Below are 26,934 nucleotides of genomic sequence, written 5' to 3'. Positions count from 1 at the left end.
AAGGGCGGCGATTTGACATTTGTGGAATTTATAATGAAGGTTTTTAATCACTTGAAAAAATTCGTAAAAAAATTGATGGAACGATTTTTTTTAATTAGATTAATCTGTAGTTGAAACAGGCATGTGCGGAAATTTTTTATTTTTATAGCGTATTCTGGTTTTTCCTGGAATATTTAAGAAAAAATATTGGTTAGGCCAGCAAATCTCATATCCAAAATTTTGCCCGCCTTTTGAAAATGTTGGCCTCCCGTGCCTTAAACGAAAAAGCGGATTTGAATGTTCTTTTTTGTATCCAAAATATACAAAACAAAAACACAATTTTTACGTCTATTACGTTCTTGAATTCGTGTGTAAACCAACAGTAGGGGAGAATGAGCCTTCCAAAATGTAGGGGAGATGGGGGCATAATGGCTACCTTAAGGAAAACGCTTATTTAACCATAGAACATAGCTATAATATGGAGGTTACATTATTGTTTCGTGTTCAGACACTTGAAAAGCCTATTCCCTAACGGGCTGAAACGTGAAAAACTAGATGAAAACGTTAAAAAATGCATTTTAAAAAATTTTGCCAAAAGCTGAAAACCAGCCACTGTGGAGGCATAATGAGAACCCCCCCTGAGGCAGTATGAGCACCATTAATCAGGGCAAGATGTGCGTTTTCTGCCGGGGAATCTAGCAGCGAATTCAATTCGATGAAGTCAGTTGAGTCGGAGATTCATCAAACAAAGCAATAACAAAATAATCTAGGTCTGTTTGTAGAATACAAACAATTCACGCACGCTCATACATTATGTGCTTTGTTCGGAGGATGATGCTACTAGCCGTATAATGTAACAATAAAAAAATCGATTATGAATTGTAAATGGAAAAAAATCACCTCAAATAGAAATCTAACTCTAGTCTTTTGATTACTTCTCCGACACCTTACCAATAGGCTAAATCGTCGGATGAAAACTAGTCAAGGTGTGGCGCTATAAATCAATTTTAATTCGCTGCTAGATTCTACGGCAGAAAATGCTCATTATGCCTCGATAATATGGTGCTCTATATGCCCCTAGTCAACAAATTTAAGTAAAAACGTGTTTTAAAATTGATAAAAGTGAAAAATCAAAAATTTTATGATGGTAAAAATTGAGAAACAATGTGTACATCATGTTGCAGTGCGTACATTATAGATCAAGGTTATTTTAAGATCTTAAGAGCTTATTTCGTGGTGCTCAAAAATTATAATATTTTCGTAACTTGAGAACCAAGCTAGTTTTTTTTAAATATCTCTGTAAAGATGATAAGGAGATTCCTTTTTTTGTGAAAAATTAATACTATAGGAAGTACTAAACAAATCCTCATGAAAATTTGTTTAAGAAAATACGTACTTTCGTAGAAAAGCGTAGTGCTCATTATGCCCTGGGTGCTCGTTATGCCCTCATCTCCCCTTTGTTATGGGTTTAATTGATCCCTAGAGTCAAAAAAGATATATTTTCTTCAGAATGGATCGTGATCATTGGTTATCACGAAATTACTAATATTTATCCAATAATTGATGTTTATCCAGTAGTTATCTGTTAAAAAGGACTCAAAATACTGTATTTATCTAAAAACTAAAAATAGCGCCTTAAAGTATGCAATGACTGTAGAGTAGAAGACAAACTTTCAGATTTTTTTTTGTCTGATACTCACAAACCGTGAATGAGAACTAATTTTGGCAAAAAATAGTCAACGGAACTTTTATCTTTGGGTTTTGCTAGATTTTTGCCTAGGGTCAGGGCACCCTGAATTAGGGATTAAGTCTCTTCTAGTAGAGGAAAAAAAATATCGCAAATTTTATTCGTCTCAAGTAAATGTTTCTAGTTCATCTACGGGTTCATGTATCGTTATAACTTTTGGAGCATATAAACTTAAAAGTACACGCAGCTAGAAAATTCCAAAAACGGCAAGTTGTTAAATTTATCCAAAAAGATATGATGAAAAAAAGAAAAGGGGATCAAGTATCCCCATACTCTCTTACAGTGTTTTTAGTGAGTAATTGGAAGAATGTTTAGTTTATCCGCGTCAGATTGTTTGTTTGGGTCTAAACAACAATTTTTAAATTTTTTTCAATTTTTTGTAACAGAGAAAAAATAAACATTTGCACTTGCCCCGGGGTACCTTATTGAAAAAAAATACTAAATTGAGGAACCAGGTTCAGCGGTTGCAGCGATACAGAACGATTAATCTTTCTCTCCAAGAAAACCCGTAAGATCTGTCAAAAGTTGGGTGGAATTTTGACTGCATCCCGCTTGCAATAATGAAAAACCATCATCCAAATTCGGCAGCGCCAAAAACCCTCATCCAAATTTCTTAAGAAACGCGGCAATGGGCTCATACGGTTTATTCAAAACTTACTCTAAAGTAAGCATTTCGGAACTTTTAAAGCACGTGTAAAGCATTTCCATTTAATTTTTTTTAAACCTGACAAAAACCGGACGTTTGATTTAAAGTTTTCCAACCCAGAAACTGGGAAATATCCGGCAAATCGGAGCATTGTTCCAAAAAATTTAAGAGATCAGTGAATGAAAATTACTTGAACTCAATTTTCCCCTAATTTTGCAAGTAATGTGATCGAATCTGGACAGTTTATCAAAACATCCGGGCATCCGAGGCGCAGCGAGCTTGTCTGAAATTTTACATTGAAAATCTGGACTGCTTACTCTAGAATATTTCTAACATTAGATTGCCAGGGTTTGTTCTAAACGGTCGTAAAACCATCTTGAGTAATCTATTAAATTATAAATTATAGTTTTGTGATTATTGATAACATTATCTGAAACTTGTTTTTCGCTTACTATTAGTTGACTTCGTTTTTTAGCCCAGCGTATCAAAAACTAAACTTATTAAATGAAAATTTCATTTAATGTTAAAATATGATGATTCATTCGAAAACCTTCTTATAAAAACAGTGTCCGATACTTTATACGATATTTATTTATGATGGCACTCACTTCTTCAAATTTTTCCCTCATCTCAGCGCGTTCCTCCGCGGACAGACTTTTGGGCACACCTCTCCTGAGAACGTTGGAAGCCATTTTTTAGATGCTGTGTGGCCGCTTAGTTTCTTTATGACGTTGTCGCCGTCGATTACAGCAATCCGGATGAGCTGGGTTTGAGATAAATCGAGTCGATTTGAATATCCCCAGACAGATAGCACACACTCGTCTACGATTAGACACCGCCCTTTTTCCCTCAAGCTAACTTTTTTTTTAAATTTAGGTACGAATCAATCGGAGGCGGAATTCCGGTTCCGATAAACAATTTACACGATTTCCAGACACAATCAACGATTGTTAGGTGAATCTTATTGGAGGGGCCGAGTTCCCTTGCTTCTCTTATTTGCAACTTCCCGAGGCTTCGTCGTCGTCAACTTCTGTCGATCTTACAAGCTTTTCTATCCTATGTCGGTTGTCGAGCTCTGGCTGGCTTCAAAGGGGAATTGGTGTCACACCCGCTCAAAGCTGCTGGAACCGCGCTGATGCCGTGCTAGAAAACGGGGAACACAACACACACAATTTGACCTTCTTTTCCGGATGGAGCCACACAGACCAAACGCCTTGGAAACTTGCACAAAAAAAATAAATTACAATCTTTCTCTTCTTCACCCAGCTATAAAAGCGAATACAGATATGAGCACTGGATTAAAAATACAGAAAAGATACCACTAATAGGCAAATTAAACACCCATGTAGAAATTACTTTTTCCCAGTGGATTTATCGCGGTTTTACGGAACTGCTTCCTTCAGAAAACATGAAATTTTCAACCATGAATTGCATCCATGAAATCAATAAAACACACAAATATAGCAATTGTAATGGACAAAAACAATTTCTTCACCAGGTATGCTACAAATTTATGCAATCAATTAACACCAGAAGATGAATAATTTGGAAAAAAAATATTAAACTGCTGTTTTACAACAATTACACTAATGAGACGCGGATCTTTTTTTTTAAACAATGTTTTAACGAACGGGCAGGAGTGGGTCGATAATCGCGACTCGCTTCATTCACGGCTAAACACAAACTGCGAAACCTTCGTTCGGAAAAAATTGATTGCGTGCGCTGCCAACCAGGGCTGCCAGATTTGCAAATTAAGCGCTTGCGAACTATGGAATAAAATTAATATTTCAGATACTCGCATGAAACTCTTTAAAAGTTTTGTATAAAGGCGATTTAAAATTGTTGAGTTATCAGCTAAAATTAAAAAAAAAGTTAAATAATTAAAAAAAATGTTTTGAGCTTTAAATTCTTTGAAAATTTAAAATTTTGAAAGAAAAAAAATTTCAAATATCTTCCCTATAACTTTAAACAAATACCGTTAGTTTTTTAAGATTCTTAATTTTAACTTTATAATATCAATTAAGTGCATTGAGACAAACTTTTGAACCACGCATTCATACACGCAGCGAAAAGGTTTTTTATTTCAAAGGAAAGTGCCGCAAAAACAAAGGATTTTTTCCTTTGGTTTTGGGACAAATAAAAATTGTTTTGGTTCAAAAGCATTTTCCTTTGTTTCAAAGAATTTTTCTTTTGAAAAATCTTTGAATCAAAATCTTAATACTTTGAAACAAAAAACAGTTTCATTTGATACAAAGTTGTTTTCGTTCGCCACAATGTTATTTAGGTTTAGATTTAAAAAGATTGGTTCATTTAACCATTTTCCATTCATTCCAATTGGAGGACATATTTCCTGTTGTTTTGAAATTTCTATTAGGAATTTCAAAAAATAAAAAGAAAGAAATTTATATGTTAAATTTATTTTTATTTACAACAGATAAAACACTTGGCCACAAACTAGTTCACTAAAATCGATCCGGTCCAAATTTTTGTCGACCTGCCCGCTGGATTTGGAGCGGTGTCATCATGCGCAGCTTTCATCTCGGTTAAGTCATCCACGGAAACCATCCTTCGGCTCTGGTTCTGTAAAAACGCAATCACTTATATAAAATCTTCGATATTCACTCTTTAATTAACATACTTACCATACTTCATCCTGAATCCTTCTAATACAGCTAACTCTGACCTATACATTTTCACACGGCCGGCCAAACTTGATTCGATTTTTTGGTTTTGTATTCTCCTTGTAAGGCAAATTAAAATATCTTTTGAATCAAAGGCTGAAGTTTTTATTTAAAGGAATCATTTCTTCAAGTTAAAAACATTTTCCTTTGGTTAAAAAAAAGTTTACTTTGTTTTAAAAGAAATAAGCTCAATTAACATTTATTTAGAATCAAAGTATTTGCTTAAATTCAAAATCCAAAAATATTTAGTTCAAAGAATTAATTCTTTGTTTCAAAAAATATTTTTTTGAATCAAAAACAAAAGTTTTTGGTTCAAATAAAACAGGAGTTAGATTCAAAAAAATGAATGTTTTGAAACAAAATCATTTTTGTTTTGGTTCAAAAGCCTCGTTTTCTCTGCGTGTATAATAACTTTAAAAAAAAAGTTGGCTAGGAACACTTAAACACTGACACTGAACTAAATCGTGTGCCATATATTAAATTATTTTTCGTGCACATCTTGGATAACCAAAATACCCTAATAAATAAACAATCGGAATTCTCGATGTTCGGTTGATAGATGTTGACGATCAGCTGATTTTCCCTGATAAAATCAGGTATGTATATCAATTACGATGAAATCTTGTTCAAATACATATTAACAATATTGATTTTTCCCTCAAAGTACGTCAATTATATACTCGACGTTTTAGCGCTTTTCTTTTTTCACAAAATAGATTCTTTTTTGCCAAAAATGCTCAAAAAACTTAAAGAATTCAGAATAGGATGAAAAAAATAATTTCATAGAATAGCTTTTGCATTTTGTTCGGTGTGGAACAAGGCTGAAACTGAAACGGCTTGCGAGATGCCAGACAGAGGTGCCAGCTAAGCAAAAATTCAGGATTTTTCAGTTCACCTCTAGATTCATGCATTGCTATTGCATAAATTAAAGCGTTTTCAGCATCTGTATTTCGCCTTTATTTAAGCAGAGCTACTTGTAGTTTCCATACTCAGAAAAACATTGTTATAATAGTGTTTTTCTGAGAGTGGAAACCACGAACTAGCTCTGGGCGCAGATGCTGTAAACGCCTTGATTTATTCAGTAGCAGTTTCTTGGCTAATCTGCGGCAGCAATTCATATCGAAAAACACCATTTAATAATATCATCTGAGCCAAATATCATCTATTAATTTGATTTAACTGTTTTACCTATTATACATTCATTCAAACTTCAATTATAAATTAAAATATATTTGAGAGGTTTTTATTAAAACCAGGACATTTTAGTGTCCACAGCAATTTTCAAAAATCAGGGACACGAGTTTTTGGAAAATCGGGACGGTCTCTTAAAAACCAGGACAAATCCTGATAATTCAGGACACCTGGCACCTGAATGCCAGGTTCTTCTCGCTAAATTTGAAATACTCAGAGCCCGCCTATCTTTTACTCAGACGTCGCCACATATATGAAGCAGCCGACGGCTGATCTTAATGAACTCAAAAATCAGCGGAAAAATTACTCAGAATTCAGAAAATTCGGCACTCAGAGAACTCGAGTGCTTGAAGGCGACAACTGAGTAAATGTTGATCAGGTTGTGCGAGGCGGTCGGACTTGGTTGTTTCGTGGAGCAAAAAATAAAAAAATTACATGGTGAATATTAATTTTAAAGATAATTTCTAGCTATTAATCCGATATTATTTTTATTACAGGGTTCTGTGATGATGGTCCGAATAAATTTTCCATTACTTAATCTTGTACGGCATAATGGGTCCCAGCCCGGGAGACGAAACCCGACGGGCGAAAAAAAATACAATAAGTTTGTGGATTTTTTTAAAAATAAATGGGTATGCACAAAATTTGGACTTTTGTTATTCACCAAATCAACAAATCCATCATTTGTCTAAGAAATAACACAGGTTTTAACTATTCTAGCATGAAAAAAGCGGCCAAAACCCGCTTCAGAATCTTCGCGCATTCTGAGTAACCATGACTCAGTTGTCGCGAAAAGGTCTGTTAGTCAGTTCTGAGTAAAAGCCGTTTAGTCAGAACTGAGTAGGTGCGGTTTTGGCGACAACTGAGTAGCCGTCACTCTGAACTGAGTAGCTGAAAGTTAGCGAGTTGGATCAATCAAAATAGTGTGCAGCTTCGCTAAGGTTGCATAAATGAAGGCAATTTTCAGATGAATAAGTTTCGGATTTTTCCTTTTGTTTCGAAGGATTTTAATGCTTTGAATCAGGATAACTGAATCTTTTAGGTATAACATCGTTGCTTGCATATGTTTTAGTAGCCCAACCAAAAAATAGTAGCTAATGAAAGTCCCACAAAAATGTATGTGAAATTGAAAAAAAACTACTAATATCAACACTCAGAAAAATACTATTATGTATGCCATAAGATTCTCTTATGAAGTGGCGCCATAAGAAAAATTAATGAAATTCATAAGATTGTCTTATGACCAGACTTGTAAACCATCGACATTTTCTCTGACAGTCGCACAGCCTGCTTTTTCAGTTTCATTGTTCGTGCAATCTAACGAATGCGACCGAAAACTTGCCGAACAGTCGACTACCATCAAACCGAAACGACATTCATTCTTCTTTGTGTGATTGTCGAAACGAAATTTCGTGTCTTGGTACACGAGAGGGATAATTTGATGGTCAAACGACCATAATTCCCGACAGTTTACGACATCGCCTATCTCTTTCACGCAGCAGAACTTACAGACTCAATAAGCAAATGCAATCTTTTCTATTCACTCCCTCCTGTTGAAAAAAATTCGCCACTCTGCAGCGCCGGGTGATGTTTGGATGTGTTGGTCGAACAATGTGGAATGATTATCTCGATTATCTACGCAAGAGGGATGACAGTCAAACGACTAATTACAACAAAGATCAAAATTTCATTTGACATTTTTTTGCTCTCCGATCAAACGATTGCGCTCTCCACGATTGTCACGAACGATGTGTGGTCGTTGTCTCCGGAAAAATTCAAACGATGGTGACCACTTACAAGCCTGCTTATGACGCGAATGAATTCTGAAGATGAACGCCTACTTCAATGAGAGGTTGTTGCTTGTCATAAGAGATTCTTATGGAAGCAGTCAATCATTTTTCTAATTAGAAAAATTCTAGATTTTTCATGCTGAAAACATTCACTTTATTGTTTGCCAAATTTGTTTAAAATTGAATCATTCATGGTCTTCATCAGCAGCGCATCAACAGACGGCTCCATCAAATTTATTTTTGCCGCATCTTAATCTTCGACCTTTCGTTTTTTGCCGATCAGCTTGCTGAAAAAGTAAACAAATAATGTATATTAGTTTACTAATATATTAAAAGATCACACCAAACACATCAAATCGAACTTACCATTCCGGAGATAACAATAACATTTAAAATTGAAAGGAAACTACAAAACTATGAACTGGCGATTGCTTCGTACTGTTAGATGATGAAAAAAAAAACTGATTCCATGAAAGGAATGTGTTCATTATTTTTTCACAAAGCCGTTTCTTCTATTTTTCATAAGAACATCGTATGAAAATTGAAAGAATTTCATAAGACTCTTATGAAACATTATTTCGCACTTTAAAAAGCGGTTCATAAGATGCATCTTATGATAATTATAATAAGAATTTGCCTGAGTGAAGGTATTTTTGGTGTGTTAAGCCCTTGTGCGGATACAAAAAATATTTTTAAACATGAATTTTCTTACGAGTTAAAAAATGCACTCATTGTAGTGGCTTTGTTCCAACGTAAGAACTTCTACTACTGTTGAGAACTGGGTACACTGCTGCAGAGAGCACAGACGCGCCGCCTGAGATTAGGGGCGTTTCCTACAACTATTTCTGACAAGACGAGCTGACAGACGAGCTGACAGACGAACGACGACGGTGGATACGGCTCTTAACACATTTTTTCATCATCTACAGGATCACTTCAGCAACGTGGGTAAACCCGAGGTTTACATAAAGTGAATTATAAAGTGCACTTCCTAAATAATTTAATTATTAAAACCATTTCCTTTTTTGCTAATCAATAGTTACCCGTAATTTGCGATAACGTGCTAAACCAGTTCTAGAATAGCTGGCGGGATTTCCGGATTACAAGTTGAGTTGAGAATTGAGGTTAGCTACTTTGATGTTTAGAAATTGTTAAATTCTATTGAACAAAATTACCTATTTCTCTTGTAACAGTTCTCTCTGATCGACGACACTACATTACAAGTCAATTTGTTGTTGCAAAGGCACTCAAGAAAACTATAAATGTAAGTTAACTGAATTTGAAACTTATAATATCAAACTAACCACTCTGTAATAAATTTTAGTTTGAAGCATTTTGCTACCAGAATTTGGTTTTTTTTCATCCCCCAATCAACAACAAACTTCAAAATTTATAATGCCGGGATCAGCAAACGAAGGAAAGGATGGAACTCCAGCCAAAGGTTCCGAAGGAAAGGATGGAACTCCAGCCAAAGGTTCCGAAGGAAACCATTGCGTCGCCTGTCAGAAGCCTGATTCGTGGAACAACATGGTCCAATGCGATACATGCAACAGTTGGTGGCACCAATCATGTGCTGGAGTTACCGGGTCAATTTCAGAACGTCCGTGGAGCTGCCGGAATTGCATACCGGCAATTAGCGAGAGTTCCGTTTTGACTACGCCCAGTATCCGAAATCGCCGAAAAGCACTCCAGCTGCAGCTGCTAGAAGAGAAGCGCGCACTGGATCGCCGTGCCCGGGAAATCCATGAGGAACAACTCAACTCAAAGTTGGAAGAAATCCGTGCGGAGAAAAAATACGTCGCCGAAAAATTTAAACTGCTCCAGGAAGAGGATATCTCTGCAATTGAGGAGGAAGTCCACAGTGTCGTCAGTCATCGATCCCGCCAGCAACGAGTACAGTCCTGGATCGCCGATACCGCTACTACAAACGGTGCTGTCGCTCTCCTAGTGGGGGCACGCTCCAGGAAAGAATCAGCAGCAGCAGTTAAGCAGCGCGATTCAACACGAATTGATGGAGGATATACAGCTGGGACAGTTCACTCCCAAACGAAACACAGGAGCATATCCCAAACGTTCGGTGGTGCAAAAAAACCATCCCCGATTCCCACTTGTGTACATCAGAGATGGATATCAGCCCCGTGCAGCCGAAGACAACCAAGACAGCTCTGGAATTGCGCCAAGCAACCGTGGATTCTACTCAACCACTCGCGATGTCTTCAGTTATGCCGCCTGGGTATGATCAAGTTCCTGGAGTTTACGGTAAACAACAGCCTCCCCCCCTTAGTAAGACGGTTCATCAGACTGCAGGTAAGACTGTTCCATTTACTTCCTTTATTGACCAATCTAAACTGCCAGAGCAAGAAAGTGAGTCCCTTTCTCATCTAATTGAACAACTTGGGTTAAGCCCACAAGAAAAAGATAATTTTGCCCATGTTTGGACCGCGTACCAACCTACGCCCTCCCAAATTGCCGCGCGACAGGTAATGCATCGTGATTTACCTGTGTTTACGGGAGTACTTGCTGAGTGGCCGGTTTTTATAAGTACGTATACAGATACCACTCTAGCTTGTGGTTATAGCCCAGCAGAAAATTTACTTCGCTTGCAGCGTTGCCTGAAAGGCCCAGCATTAGAAGCCGTTCGTAGTAAGCTAACTATGCCAAAGTGTGTTCCGCAAATAATGGAAACGCTTCGCCTTTTCTACGGGCGGCCAGAATTAATAATCAATGCGCTTTTAGAGAAAATACGTGCAACCCCAGCGCCAAAATCAGAACGTCTTGAGGCTCTAATTGATTATGGGATCGCTGTGAATAGTATATGCGATAATCTTGAGGCCGCTAATCTTCATGACCACCTTTCAAACCCATCTCTGTTGTGATACCGGCCACATCTACATTGATGAACTTGGTTATTGGTTTATACTTTACTGTGTACACGACGTTGGCCAAATGAATACACTGTGGTTCTAGAAGCGAATAACATGAGGGGTAGAAGAGCGTCGGCTGTAAAATAGTTAAGTGCTAACGAATAAGTGAAATAACTAATTTCTTATATCCGAGGTACCACAAACTGGCGACGAGGATGGGATCCAAATTTAAGGTAAAGAAGATTATGTTGATACCACGTAGCAGTATGCTGTTCAGAAAAATGTATTCTTCTGAGATGCGAATCAATTTAAATTTGATGCGCGATTCTAACCTTGAAATTCAAATTCGCAATTTAAAAACAGCAACAACAAAAATATTGTAAACCAAAATAAACACTTTCTACGGTTGATGTATTTATCACATAAAGAGATTATTTGAGGGTGCTATTGTCACTCAATAAAATTACAATTACAATCGGAAGGATTTTGGAAGAAAAGGCAGTGGAAAAGAAGGAGAAGGCCTGTAGATGACATGGGTTTTTATATGCCTGCGGAATGTAGTTTCAGCGTTTCTATCACATTCCACGATAGTGGATCTGTATTGGTTTTGATGAGCGACAGATTGATAGTGCTGTAGAGGAACAGGGATTGTTTGGTAAATGCCGAGATAGAGGCTTAATAGCGGCATAATGACTAAAGCATTCTAGCTAAAAGAATTAGATTTTGTTAATATTTTTTTAGTAAACTGTCTTATTGAACTTATTCAGTAAAAATGCATTATAGCCAGGCGAATTTCTAGCATCACAATCATAAACATACCTTAGTTAATCATGTACACTTGAAATAAATTAAGGATACAGTTTTTAAATTAAAAAAAAAAAAAAATAAATCTATGACAACGTGTGTAGAGGACAAATGACCTCTACAAATAAACAAAATAGAATATAAATACATTATTGATATGTGCTTGAATGTTGATTGATCGAACTGAAAACGGACTCAAATATCGAAGGTATTTAAAGGAATTAAATTGATTATTTCTAAGTTTTAATCCTCATGAATTTAGCAACTTGTTAACGTTCACTATCAATCAATCCAGGTTTCGTAAACAAAAATGGCAAGTAAAAAAAAAATGTCTGGAGTAAAAGTGTGGTTTCTATTTTATAATTTGAATAGGCATAACAAGTTCATAAATGAGAACTTTCAAACACATGAAAGCTATTAATTGATTATTAAAGGCATTGGATTATAAAGAGAAAATTGACCTTTCTGAAGGTTTATTTGAATGTGCTTGGCACATAAAGCCCTAAAATAAAAGTGCGGCAGACTGTCATCGCGGAGTTCCAATCGAACTGTCAAAAGTCGTTCCAATCGAGCATAACCATTTTTACCATTTCAAATTCGTGGCAGGTATTGCAATCTGTGTTGTGTGACTGTGACATTCAATTTTTTAATTGAAATTAATCAAGAATGCTGAGAAAATTCATTGGAACAAAACGGAAAGAAGCACTTAATTTTTATTTTAACAATTGACACAACGGACACAAATTAAATAATATTCTCAAAACGAAAATCAACTTCACAATCTGCGACACAGTTGCACATCAACAAGAAGTCATGCGAATGTTTTCGTTATTGGCAGTGTTGAAGGATTACAGAAGCTTTTTCAGTGCTGCCGAATCGGTGAGAAATTCAGTCTGCCGCACTTTTACTTTAGGGCTTTACTTGGCACGGGTCAATGTGACTGGAAATTGGAAGCTACACTGAAAGAAAAATCATGGTATTCCAAAATGAATAAAAATGTTTAATTTTACCATACGTTAATATTGTCGATATAAATAAAGTTTTAGTTATTTTGACGACTTTTTGGTTAATTTTACCATGCGGGGCAGAAAAAAGATGGTAAACCTTTATGAAAAAATAGGTTTAATTATACCATGCGCAAAATTTGTTGATAAATATGAAGTTTTGGTTATTTTGACGATCTTTTGGTTAATGCTACCATGCGGGTCAAAAGAAAATGTGGTAAACCTACATAAAAAGAGGTTTAATTTTACCATGCGGAACGTTTTGTGCATTCGAATATAAAATTTTGGTTATCGTGACAATACTGTGGTACATTTTACCATGGTTGTCAATAGCCAAAATACTTTCAATTAGATGTATCATCTTGCACTTTGTTGCCTCCTTGCCATTGAAATGGCTTTGGATTTTAATTTATTGTTGAAACATTGGAAACAATATTGATTTTGTGCTATGTGCCGCGATCTTAAAGGTAAAGTGTTTTGGTGTGGGATATGTCACAAAAGATAACATGTTTTATTTATCCGCAGAAGGCCATTACAATCTGGAGTGCAAGCAGAGTCATCAACGGCCGCTAATTTCAACAGTTTATAAAATTTTCAAGAGTAAGTAAAATTTATTAGTATTTCTGCACAATATTTAACTTTTTTTATATTTCTAGGGCACGGGGCGATGATGATTCGAGAAGACCAAAATAAAATCTTGGGACAACCGCGGAACACCGGAAACAAAATGTCGAAGGAACCTTCATCAAGTTAGGTTTTGCCATTTAGTTCCTGATCCAGTGTTAATGACAAAAATATTATTTGTGAAGAAAAAAATAAAAGTGATGAATAAATAAACCAGCATTTTAAAAATTTAAATGATTTCATTCAATGCATGGATAAATTACCATAGTTTTGTCTTAAATACCATGGCATAGTAAAATTGACCGTCATTCTGCCATAACGCACCATAACACGTTCACATGGTAATTTTAACTAATGTGTTGTTCAAGATAAACAAAAACGTACTCGAAAAAAAACCATCTGTTTTTATTTTTAAATTTACCCTCGGATATGGTAACGGTTACCATGATTTTTTTTTCGGTGTATGGATAGCTTTGGCTTAATCTATTAAAAGGTGTTGGCATATGTTGATGAACATGGACCTTATTGAAGGTTGATTTTAATGTGCTTGGCACGGGTCTTTATGACTGAGTATTGAATGCAGAACCAACACGGGCCTAATCGGTCGGGATGAATGTGCTGTTTTGTCAGGCACGGGACCATAGGAGTCCGCTTAATGTGTTCATTAGTGAAACACGGGCCACACTGTGGTCGGGATGAATGTGCTGTTCTGTCAGGCACGGGTTCTTAAAGGAACCGCTGAATGTGTTTTATATTAAACACGGACCTATTTGGTTGAGTTGAAGGTGTAGTTTGCTACACGGGTTTAAAACCGCTTAATGTATTTCAAAGGAATACGGACCATTCTAATGGTTGAGTTGAATGTGCTGTTCTGTCAGGCACGGGTTCTTCAAGGAATCGCTATATGTATGTGTTGCGTAGAAACACGGACCATGTTATGGTTGAAAAATATACGTTGTGGTACATGCGAATACGCATATGCTGAAGTAAAATAAAAAAAAGTATTTAATAAACATTGCTTCAAGTTGAACGAATGTGTAAAGCATTTGTTAAAGTTCTATTTTAACTTGAGCGAAATGGTATAAAACTTGAAAAAAAGGATAACAAACTTAAACCTGTGATGGAATTTGTGGTTGAATATTTCAAAATTAAAATAGTAATGCAAACGTTCATACTGTTGAAAAAAAAAATGAAAATAAAAATAATATTATTTATAAAGTTTGTATCTCTGAGCACACGAATTTGAGCTGCCATCATAGTGATTGGAAAAAAAGTATATTGAACGCGTACATCGTTAAGAGCTTTGCAAGCTTTAATATAAATTTGGCCAGTGTATCGTAACTATTGACACTTGAAATATGCGATAGCCTTATGGGCAATGATGAGGATTTCTTCAGGTCAATATCAGGTTCCAATGGAATTTCTTGTGTGTGTTTGGTTGCTTAGTGAAGTGTTTCTGAAGGTAGGACAACAGTCAGGTTGGACCTCTGCACCGTTGAATTGACACTTGGAAATGATATCTTTCAACGACTGATTTGAAGAGTTGAATCTTCAAGTCAAACTAGAAGTATTTCAAAATTCTATACTTTTGTATGCATGCATCAACAAATTTATTAAGAACTATTGATTTCTGTTTTGAAAAAGAAATGAAAGCAATCGCAAACAGGTCGGTTGCTTGATTTCGTTATATTTATAAAATCTTCAAATATCTATGCGGAAAGTACACTGAAATGATCTAGTTTACTGTAATTTTAAAAATATATATATAGGGAGGAGATACTAGCAGTGATACTAGAACCAAGTTTAATTGATAAGCAGATCTGATGGAGTTCGAAGGTAGTGTTGGAGTTCAGATGAGGTCTAATTCGAAACATTTCAATGTTTCAATACACGTTCTGCAGCGTTGGTCCGCGATTCGAAGAGTAATAAGTGTTTAATTGGAGCTCACAAAATGTGTGAACTTTCCTTCATGTGCAACGGTTTTTTCAACATGTTGTCCTAGTATTTCTTATGATTTTTCTTCTGAGAGATTCATGATCGTCTATCATTATCAACAATGATTGAAGAACAGGCGTTAGCGAATGATTGTGAGAGCGACGTTCAAAATGTATCATCAAGTATGTCGATCACGCGTTGATTAGCCACGTGACGAAAAGCAACGTTAGCCCCGATGGAGCATGATATATTTATATGTATCTAGTTAGTGTTGATGTTCGACAAATATTCAACGGATACGTTCACCACGTGCCTATCACAGCACTCAGAGGTAAAAGTATTCTAGCTTGAAACAAATCCTGATTGCTGTTCTTGAGCGATTTTCCGAACATTGTCACAAATTATTTATCATGCAAATGATATTTCGTAAAAAAAAAAAAAAAACGTGGAAATTTATCCTGTCCTAATCTGAGGAATTCCAAGGAACAAATTAGCGAGATGGAGTTTGAATTAAGGTAATCAGGTTTATCAGATCTAACCGAGTTAACAGATTATTTGATCTTCAGTTGTTTCAACTATCATCACTGTTTTAAAAAAAAAATCAGGTCGTTAGCACAGATATGGGGAGTATTTATATCATTAATGTTTTAGTTAAATATTAATCAAATAATTTATTAGATCTTAAAATATCTGCTGTGGAAAAAGTCTATTCTTCATTCAACATTTTCATGGAGGTATTCTCATGGTTTGTGAGATTTTTAAAGATATTTACAATGTGGTTTCATGATTGGTAATCAGTAAAAGAATAATGACTTCATTGCTAAGTTAATGTCATTTAATTATGAAAAATATAAAGTAAGTGAAGGTTTTTATTTAAAAAAAAATAAAAAATTACGAATAAAAAAAAAAAAAAAACTTATCAATTTAAAGCTTGATAGGAGAGTTTCTAGAAAACCTCAGATCTGTTTTATTTTTAATATTTAAATCGTGAATTAGCAAATTAAAAAAAAAAAAAAAGGTAAGCAAAATCTGTTTTTTTTATTTCTGCATTTTAAGTATACACAGTAAACGAAAATTACCGAGTTCGGTAATTTTTTTACCGAAATCCTAACATGTGTAAATCGGTAAACTGTTCGGTAATTTTTTCGGTAAAAAATAACCGAACATCGGTAAATAAAGAATCGATTTACCGATGTTCGTTTATTTTTTACCGAAAAAATTACCGAACAGTTTACCGATTTACACATGTTAGGATTTCGGTAAAAAAATTACCGAACTCGGTAATTTTCGTTTACTGTGTAGTGTTGATTGAGCAGATGACGCTCCGTTGCGGTATAAATGGTACTCAACAACCTTATTGAGTAGTTAAAAAAAAAAAGAGAAAGAAAAAGATATGTGAACTATGTCGGAAATTAGAGATAACTGAATCCGCGATGCCAGGTAAATGTTTGACGTTTTGTAGTTAGGACAAATGCAAGGCCGTATCCAAAAGCCCTCTAATAAATCGAAGCTTTTCTATGGAGGACATGGTGTCGCTAGTATTCGCTTAATAACTCTCATTAAATTCAATGCTAACGGATACGGTTGAACGCTTGAAATGGCAGTGCAAACTTGGTGAACGGATTTTATGTTTCAAAAGATGATGTTTTATTCAATCATATCAGCTAGTTTCCGGAAACTTCTAATGACAGTTCCGGTGAACAACTTTGAGTCATAGAATTATTTATTGGAAAGTTATAGTTCTACAATCTTATAGAAAAGAGGGGATGTGATACCGGCCACATCTACATTGATGAACTTGGTTATTGGTTTATACTTTACTGTGTACACGACGTTGGCCAAATGAATACACTGTGGTTCTAGAAGCGAATAACATGAGGGGTAGAAGAGCGTCGGCTGTAAAATAGTTAAGTGCTAACGAATAAGTGAAATAACTAATTTCTTATATCCGAGGTACCACATCTGTTAAGCGAACTCGTCAATCGATTGCCCGCGCACATCAAGTATCAGTGGGGAGCCCATATCGCCATGTTAAATGAGGTGAATTTGAAGACGTTTAGTGTGTTTATGAAAGGTGTGGTGCAATCAGTCAGCCGGGTTTGTGTGTACAGCGGAGCAGTTATGAACGAGGAGAACAGCAAAGCAAAGCGTGGTGTCGTACATACGCACGCTGAGCTTTCGAAAGAAACAAATGTTCCCGCCAAGAAAGGATGTCCGAGTTGTTCTGGTGAACATTACCTGAAGTATTGTGAGAAATTTAAATCCTTGGAAATAGACGATCGTTGGCACTTTATCCAGTCGATGGGAATATGCAGAACATGTCTCTTCGCCCACGGAAAGAGGTCTTGCCGTAGCAACAATAGATGTGGGGTTTCCGGATGCACGTCTCGCCATCATCCGCTTCTCCATTCCAACCGCTCCTCGCCACCATCAGGCGTACAAACAGAAGGACCAAGCCAAACTGGAGTTGCTTCCGGAGAAACTCTTTCCCATCGAAGCCTGGGGCGTGGAGTTCTTTTCCGAATTATACCTATAAAGGTGTTTGGAAATGGGAAAGTTATACAAACCTTTGCATTTATAGATGAGGGGTCCTCCCTCACGCTGATAGAAGAAGCACTGACTGAGGAGTTAGGAGTTAAAGGAATACCACAAGCACTATGCCTCCAGTGGACCGGCAACATGTCACGTATGGAAGAAAATTCCATGATAGTCGATCTTCTAGTTTCCGGTTTGAACAATCAAAAAACCTATTTGAAAGAAACGCGCACGGTTAAAGATTTGTCGCTCCCGGCACAGACGCTGAACTATGAGAACCTGGTCAACAAGTATGAACATCCAAAAGGCCTACCAGTGGCCAGTTATGCCAACGCAGTGCCTCGGATTTTAATCGGTGTAAACAATCTCAACTTGACAGTGCCGTTACGTATCAGAGAAGGACGAGCTGATGAGCCAAAAGCAGCAAAAACTCGCTTGGGGTGGTGCGTCTACGGCGGTAGTGATGATTCAGCGATCTCTTCCGTTAACTTGCACACGTGTAACTGCACCGAAGAAAAAACACTTAATATTATGGTACGTGATTTCGTCGCTCAGGAAGAAACAGGAATCACACCTGGAATAAAGTTGGAATCTGCAGCGGATCGCAGGTCTCGTTCAATTCTGGAGGAGTCAACTTGCCGAGTAGGAGGAAGATTCTCCACTAGATTGCTGTGGCGTTTCGACAACTTTGAGCTACCCGACAGCTACCCAATGGCCGTCAAACGTTTGGAATGTCTGGAGCGAAAAATGGCCAAGAATCCTTCTCTTCGAGAAAATATAACTAAACAGTTAGCCGACTATCAGGCAAAGGGTTATGCCCACCAGTTGACAGAAACAGAGCAGAAGAACTCGGATCTTAGACGTATTTGGTATTTGCCATTGGGTGTGGTGATCAACCCAAAGAAACCCGAAAAGGTTCGAATGATCTGGGACGCCGCTGCGACAGTTGATGGGGTTTCATTAAACTCTATGTTGCTGAAGGGACCTGATGAGCTAGTGCCACTCCCATGGATACTCTTCCGCTTTCGCCAATATCCGGTTGCCGTTACAGCGGATATAACCGAAATGTTTCACCAAATATTGATTGATCCTAAAGATCAACAGGCCCAACGTTTCCTGTGGAGGTCAGATCCTGAAAGTACACCAAAAATTTACGTCATGAATGTTGCAACATTTGGAGCGACTTGTTCACCAGCAGCGGCTCAATTTGTAAAAAATAAGAACGCGAAGGAATACGAAACGAGTTATCCAAGGGCTGTAGAAGGTATTATACACAGACACTACGTTGACGACTACGTTGACAGCTTTGAAACGTTAGAAGAGGCTTCCACCGTGTCTTCACAAGTCCGAATGATCCATGCAGCAGGTGGTTTCAACATTAGAGGTTGGCGATCTAACTACGAAGAGGTGCTATTAAGCCTAGGCGAGAAAGCTACACAAGATATTAAAACTTTAGATCTGGAATCCCGAAATTACGAGCGCGTCCTGGGTATGCACTGGTTGCCCGAAGAGGATCTTCTGGCGTATTCTACTACACTTCCCTCAGAACTCCACGATATTATAGCGAAAGGAGATTGCCCAACAAAACGACAAGTCTTGCGCTGCCTAATGAGTTTCTTTGACCCCCTTGGTTTGTTGGCCGCCTTCATACTGCACGGTAAGGTCTTACTCCAAGATATCTGGCGCTTCGGTACGGAATGGGATGAGCGGATAGACAAGGAGGCATTCGCGAAATGGCTTCGGTGGACAGAACAATTTAAACAGATTTCTGGCCTTCGAATTCCCCGCTGCTACTTTGACGGAGTGGGTAATATCCGCTACCAACAAACGGAATTACATATATTTGTGGACGCCAGCGAAGAAGCGTACGCGGCCGCCGGATACTTCCGTCTTCCAAACAGCTCAGGAGGATTTGAATGCTGCCTAGTGGCAGCCAAAACAAAGGTGGCCCCGCTAAAACACTGGTCTATTCCGCGCCTGGAACTCCAGGCCGCTGTCTTGGGAACACGTTTGAAGAAGTGCATCATGGAAGGACATACGATCTCTGCAAAACGGGTCGTATTATGGTCCGATTCTAGTACGGTGCTGGCGTGGATCCGTTCCGATCATCGCCGATTTACGCAATTTGTAGCATGTCGCGTAGGAGAAATTTTGACGACTACTAACGTTTCCGAATGGCGCTGGGTTCCGTCCAGGCTCAACGTCGCCGATCACGCTACCAAATGGGGCCAAGGACCTCCAATAAGTTCAAGTGACAGTTGGTTCAAAGGACCAGCATTCCTGTGGGAGCCAGAAGAGGCTTGGCCACAACCGAAGGCGCTGAATACTACAGAAGAAGAATTGAGGATTTCATGTGTACATTCTGGAGCAGTTGTATTAGAACCATTAGTTGTGTTCACTAATTTTTCCAAGTGGGAGCGCCTAGTGCGAACTATGGCATATATGTATCGGTGGCATAACCTTATCAAGAAGCATGTTGATAGCGTATTTCTTAATCAAGAAGAGTTGATAGCTGGAGAGAATGCTCTTTTCCGCCTGTGCCAGCGAGATGTATTTTCTAATGAAATAACAATTCTTGAAAGGAATCAAACACTTAAAATGGAACACCAAATGCGACTACCCAGAACAAGCGCACTTCGCAAGCTCACCCCGTACTTAGACGAGAGAGGAGTGCTAAGAGTAGATAGTAGAGTGGGAGCAGCGAAAAATGTGGCGTCGAACCTTAAATTTCCTGTAATTTTGCCAAAGGATCATTACGTGACTGAGCTCATCATACATTACTATCATCGCAAGTATCTTCACCGTAACTCGGAAACCGTAGTAAACGAATTGCGACAATGTTTCTACATATCACAACTCCGACCCGTCGTTAAAAGAGTAACCCGCAGGTGTCAGTCTTGCAAGGTGTATAAATCAGAGCCTCAAACTCCTCGAATGGCTCCGTTGCCCGAAGCTAGAATGGCTTCTTTCACCCGCCCATTCAGTTACGTGGGATTGGACTTGTTTGGCCCTGTGTTCGTCAAGATAGGAAGGAGTTCAGTGAAAAGATGGGTGGCCCTTTTCACCTGCATGACGATACGGGCAGTACACGTTGAAGTGGTCCACACTTTAAGCACTCAGTCGTGCATAATGAGTATCAGAAGATTCATAGGTAGACGCGGGGCTCCAATAGAAATCCACTCAGACAATGGCACCAACTTTCGAGGAGCCGACAACATCTTGAAAAAGCAAATTGAAGACTTTCATTTGAACATGGCATCCACCTTCACGAATGCCAATACAAAATGGGTATTCATACCACCCGGAACTCCACACATGGGCGGATGTTGGGAGCGCATGGTGCGTTCCGTCAAAACGGCGCTGGAAGCGTCTGTTCACGCTGGACGGAAGCTAGACGATGAGGCGCTGTACACACTAGCAGTTGACGCAGAAGGGATGGTGAACTCACGTCCTCTTACTTATCTACCCTTGGAATCGGAGGAGCAGGAAGCCCTAACGCCAAATCATTTCTTACTCGGCAGTTCAAATGGAGTAAAACAGAATCCTTGTAACGCATCACGAGCGGCTAATGATATCGGTCATACCTGGAACCAACTTCAACAGCAATTAGATGTCTTCTGGAGTCGATGGGTGCGTGAGTACTTGCCTTCAATAACGCGCCGCACGAAATGGTTTTTGGACGTGAAACCCGTCGAAGTTGGTGACTTAGTAGTTATTGCCAGTGAAGCGCGAAGAAATGGTTGGACGCGAGGTCGGGTTCAGGAAATAATCCGAGGGGCAGATGGCCGAATTCGCAAAGCCATCATAATTACGAATAAGGGGCTCACACGGCAGGCGGTCTCTAAATTGGCAGTCTTAGACATACAGAAGGGGAACGCAGGACCTAACCAACCTTAAGGCCAGCGTTACGGGGGGGAGACTGTTGAGAACTGGGTACACTGCTGCAGAGAGCACATTAGGGGCGTTTCCTACAACTATTTCTGACAAGACGAGCTGACAGACGAGCTGACAGACGAACGACGACGGTGGATACGGCTCTTAACACATTTTTTCATCATCTACAGGATCACTTCAGCAACGTGGGTAAACCCGAGGTTTACATAAAGTGAATTATAAAGTGCACTTCCTAAATAATTTAATTATTAAAACCATTTCCTTTTTTGCTAATCAATAGTTACCCGAAATTTGCGATAACGTGCTAAACCAGTTCTAGAATAGCTGGCGGGATTTCCGGATTACAAGTTGAGTTGAGAATTGAGGTTAGCTACTTTGATGTTTAGAAATTGTTAAATTCTATTGAACAAAATTACCTATTTCTCTTGTAACAGTTCTCTCTGATCGACGACACTACATTACAAGTCAATTTGTTGTTGCAAAGGCACTCAAGAAAACTATAAATGTAAGTTAACTGAATTTGAAACTTATAATATCAAACTAACCACTCTGTAATAAATTTTAGTTTGAAGCATTTTGCTACCAGAATTTGGTTTTTTTCATCCCCCAATCAACAACAACTACACTTATACTACAGATATGTTAGTGTGTTTTATGTGTGTTAAAAATGCATATTATCGTCTAATTTCTTGAATTAAAACATTTTTGATTTTTGTAAGATCTAAAATAAAGCAGCATTTATAACATAGTAGTGACAAGACAAGTCATATTTTAAGCACATTTTTCAAACTGCAAGTGAAAAAACGCTTTTGAACTGACTATTCTGCTGAAATAATGCTAGATTTCCAAACAAAAACTGACCCAACCCTTACATCATTATGTCACCTCACGACCGTTACAAAGTTGATAGCCACATATGAGCGCAAGACAGGTTATCATTTAAACATCGAGAATTATCCACGGAGCACCACTCGATGCTATTTTCTTTTTGATTTGTTCAAAGCCCCTCGGTACAAGGATTTTTTCACATGGGTGTCCTTAAATGCATATATGCGCATGTCCGTAAATCCTGAAATCAATTCAAGGTTTGTCTGTCATTAGAAGAAAATATGATACATTAAACGTTCGATTGTTTATACGCCTTTCGTGATACGGAATATTTTCTTGGTAAATCGGTGTTCAAGTATCGCCAGAAAGACGGACTCCAACGAGACCGCGTCCGAGGAAATCGGATCGATACCACAGCCCCAGATCCGTTACGAATATCAGCGGATCGCAAAGATGAATCCGATGCCAAACCATCACACCGACTTCATGGAACTAGGGACAATCCATCAGCATCAGTCGGGCTGCAAACAGCACTGCTTCGTGTTTACCGAGATCGCGGATATCGACCTGCCCCCAGAGATTACTAAATATCCCGAAAAGATCAAGAACGGTAGTATTCATTCCTACAAGAAGGAAAATATATCACCTCCACCTCCGAAGCTTCCAACCAATAGGCGATCCCGTAAAATCATCGCCATTGTTTCGGCCCTGCTAGTTTGTATCGGCCTGGCTGCAGGAATACCCTTGGCTTTACAACTAAGATCATCCTCCCTATTGGAAGCTCGGTTAGCATTCATACGCCGTTTACTTGCCGAATCTCCCCTTGTGGAAGGTTACTGGGCGCCTCAATTGGGCGTCAATTTCAGCAAAAGTTATGCCGAGGTGAGGAACAGCATGGTTGGCGCACTGCTGTGGCCAATATCCGTACCATGCGCTGCCCAGTACCTGGATGCAGTGCAGCTAACTCTCGAAGGAATCGATGATGCTCGACGGATGGTGAAGAAGAACTCGGATATGATGATTGTTGAAAACGCTGATGAGATGGAGCAGGCCCATAACGATGGAAAACTGGCAGTCCTGTTCGGGCTAGAGGGGGGTCATATGCTAGGTTCTAGTTTAGCTGTGCTACGATCGATGTATTCCCTTGGCACACGATTCGTTTCGCTGACCGGTATTGGATGTACCACTCCATGGGCTAGTGCTTCCATAAGGACGGACTTCTTCGACGAGAATCTACCGACAACGTTAACTAATTTCGGCGAGGTGAGTAATGACTTAAGCTTGAATCCTCCGCTGTTTGATACTAGATGGCGTCAGTGTGTGACCGCCATTTTTTATCAACAGTTAATTAAAATGGCTACTTATTCTAATTTCGTTCAAAACCATAATTTTCTTGTTGTTAAAGCATGTCTATGTTAATAAAAAAAACTGTGTTGAAGAAAACCGTATTCGATCGAAGCCTATATAGTTTGATTGATCACTTAGCCATTAGAAACTTTACATCTGTAAGTCAAATGATTCTGTTTGGGCTTGGATACGATTAATGTTCGTGAATACTGTTCTCCTGGCACAAACTTCCATATGTTCACTCAAAAATCACTTCAAAAATAGTATCTATGTTTTTAAACAAATTTAATAGCAATGTCGAATGATCATTGTCAATGAGCAGTTCCACACGTGACTTCGCTCACTGACGCCATCTATGAACAAATAGCGGACCTAATCAGCGGAAGATTGTCGGTTTTGTGTGGAATGGAAGCATGCTCTTTGTTATTTCGCGCTTCGAGTGTCAAGCTGAATGGTCGTTTTTTTTTTTACTTCTCGTCGTCGGTCGATTATAATCCAATCTTAAGGAGAGTTGGCTGCTGAAAGTGAGGATGGTGATGTTGGTGATAAATTTGTGATAGGAGATCAAAGAAAAGTTTTGATAAAGTCTACAAAAAATTTAAAATATGTGGTTAGATCGAAACTTATCATGTAAAAAAGTGATTAGTTTTTATGGAAACTTACGATTGATCCAATGAAGAGGAATAGAATTGTGCAATTTTTTTTTTTATTACGAATCGGATTACGGATTACATTTGTGATAAAGTGATTGTTAGCAGTCGGTTTAATTATGAAATTGGTAAAAAATACATAGTTTTAGCGCACAACTGGAGTCAGACCAACGCAAGTTCGAACGTGTCGAACGTTTTCATTTTCGATCACAGCAAGCGGCGACTTTTGCAGTGAAGCCGGTGAGAGAGTTCTGATTATTTCTCTTTATACTATCTTTTCCTCTCCTTCCTTTTATCCTAGCGATTCAAAAATAAGCTAATCAGGGTTGTAGTTTGGGGATAGTTGAAGATTTTAGTTTTTTAGAGGTGTGGGTGTGTAACTATGAACAATTTCGTTAGTTCCTTTTTAATCATTAGCACCATATTCAAACGCTGTACGTAAACCGGTTTTATTTAATTTACTCGGATAAGTTATAAATGCGAAGATACGCTCTCCCAAATTTAGAAAATGGAACAATCTTTTCCAACTAATTTTTCATCAGGAAATGTTGACTTAATATATGTACCATAAATTTAAAGTTTGATTTAATAAGGCTGTTATTCTTTCAGTATTCCATGTCACTAAATTTTCATTGCAATAAAAATTATAATCTTATTTCAAATTGACAAACGTTCATTGCAAGTAATTAAGAATCTATTAATTTTGTCAATTCATATCACCGTTTTTATTTCTGTATTATTTTGAGATTTCACCTTTTTTAGTTTATTTTCTTCTAACTGTTTCTTCATTTTACTAAATACTACCTCTTCATCTTACATGTTTCCTACAATATTATATTAGCTTTTAGTTGTCAATAATTCCATTAATAAATTCCACTGTTTATAATGATTAACATTTCAATTTATCAATATATGAATGTCATTTGGGGTTTTGGGTTGGGCCATCCGGGCATCCAATTGAAGCGATTCTTGAGGAGAGCATTGGGCTACCTCACCAGCACTGAATCGTGAATTGAGGACGGGCTCGTCTCCCCACCCAGCTGAGCGCTCTGCATTGTAATGGTCGACTCAAATGTTAGATAGGTTTATTATGTTCTTTCGATGGAGACAACTCAATCCTTTCCCCATCTAGAGCTATAAGCGCTTCTGCTTATATCTCTTCTCCTTTGGAACAGTCCATTCAAAGGCATTTGAACTTATCAATCGGATGAGTCTGGAACAAATTACAGAGCAAGAGTTGCTCGCTGCTACCGGCTGTGCCTTGCTACCTGGGTGGTAGAAATACATACATACATACATACAATGGAAGCATGCTCTTTGTTCTTGAACTCGTCAACATGAGCAGGCTCTCTGCGATTTTCTCGACTTCTCACGGTCTTAACACTTTTTTATATCAATTTACAATAGGTCGTTATCCACGAGATGAATCGCCTGGGCATGTTGGTGGAAATCTCTCGTCTTTCGGAACCGGCCATGATGGTAGCTCTGAATGTAGCAAAGGCCCCCTTGCTGCTTTCTAATGCGCTGCCAACATCAATGGCTTGCAACGGTTCTACAGCCGCTGTACCAGACCATATCTTAAGGTTAGCATTCGTTCTGTTATATAAAGGACCTACCTACTTTAAGAATTTCGTTTTTCAAAACTAACATATCTACAGTGCTGTTTCTCAAAACGGCGGTGTGTTGATGCTCAACGTGGAACGTTGCGGAGAGAAGGCGATGCCACTGAAGGATGCAATCACTGCAATCAACTATGTGCGAGCCATTGCCGGAGTGGACCACGTCGGGTTGAGTGGATCGCCTAAAAACTACCCGCTATTGCTTGCCGAGTTGGCTCGTGATCGACTGTGGGGCTCGGTGGCGATTAAGAAACTCGTTGGCGGTAACATTGTACGCGTTTTGCGTGAGGTAAGATTCTGATTAATTTTATGTGGATTCATTTGATTAAGTTTTTTTTTGTATATTATTTCATTGTCAAGGTGGAAGTTAGCAAAAACCGGCTGCCTCTGTCCGAGGATTGGATCCCATTAGAAGCCATCGAAGGGAATGCTTATTGTCGTTATCCAGAGACATAAACTAAATAATTGCAACACCTAAAATTTGTTAGTTGCCGAGCTACTATCATCAAATATACAATCAAACAGCATTAAAACTTCTTCAGCTCCAGCACACATTTACCACTGATTGTAGTCTGTGCATTTAAGTTAATTTTATAATCAAAATAATTCGAACTTCGTCGACCATGAATACAGATTCAACAGAAAATTGGTAAAATAGAAAATTTCTTAATGTTTGAATGCCCAAAATTCGAGGTACTTCTATCGATGGATTTATTATAAATAATTTTCAGTGAGATTAATCTAACATCAGATAAGATTTATTTCATGGATGTACCTACTCTTAATGTGCTAAATA

At 38.1% G+C, this 26,934-nt stretch overlaps 2 protein-coding genes across 2 annotated transcripts; both read left to right on the top strand.

Annotated features, from left to right (window-relative positions):
* Window positions 1–10,145: 10,145 nt before the first annotated feature.
* LOC129759847 (uncharacterized) lies at window positions 10,146–22,297 on the top strand. Its single transcript, XM_055757386.1, has 2 exons — window positions 10,146–10,899; window positions 17,226–22,297. The coding sequence occupies exons 1-2, from the start codon at window positions 10,158–10,160 to the stop codon at window positions 21,695–21,697; spliced, it is 5,214 nt and encodes a 1,737-aa protein (XP_055613361.1). The 5' UTR covers window positions 10,146–10,157; the 3' UTR covers window positions 21,698–22,297.
* Window positions 22,298–22,761: 464 nt separating this feature from the next.
* LOC129759846 (dipeptidase 2-like) lies at window positions 22,762–26,928 on the top strand. Its single transcript, XM_055757385.1, has 4 exons — window positions 22,762–23,785; window positions 25,927–26,102; window positions 26,178–26,427; window positions 26,499–26,928. The coding sequence occupies exons 1-4, from the start codon at window positions 22,976–22,978 to the stop codon at window positions 26,592–26,594; spliced, it is 1,332 nt and encodes a 443-aa protein (XP_055613360.1). The 5' UTR covers window positions 22,762–22,975; the 3' UTR covers window positions 26,595–26,928.
* Window positions 26,929–26,934: the final 6 nt, after the last annotated feature.

This window comes from Uranotaenia lowii, unplaced genomic scaffold, assembly GCF_029784155.1.
Source record: "Uranotaenia lowii strain MFRU-FL unplaced genomic scaffold, ASM2978415v1 HiC_scaffold_291, whole genome shotgun sequence".
Lineage (NCBI taxonomy): Eukaryota > Metazoa > Arthropoda > Insecta > Diptera > Culicidae > Uranotaenia > Uranotaenia lowii.
The sequence above is the reverse complement of the archived record's forward strand: the minus strand, read 5'-3'. Positions and strand labels throughout refer to the sequence as shown.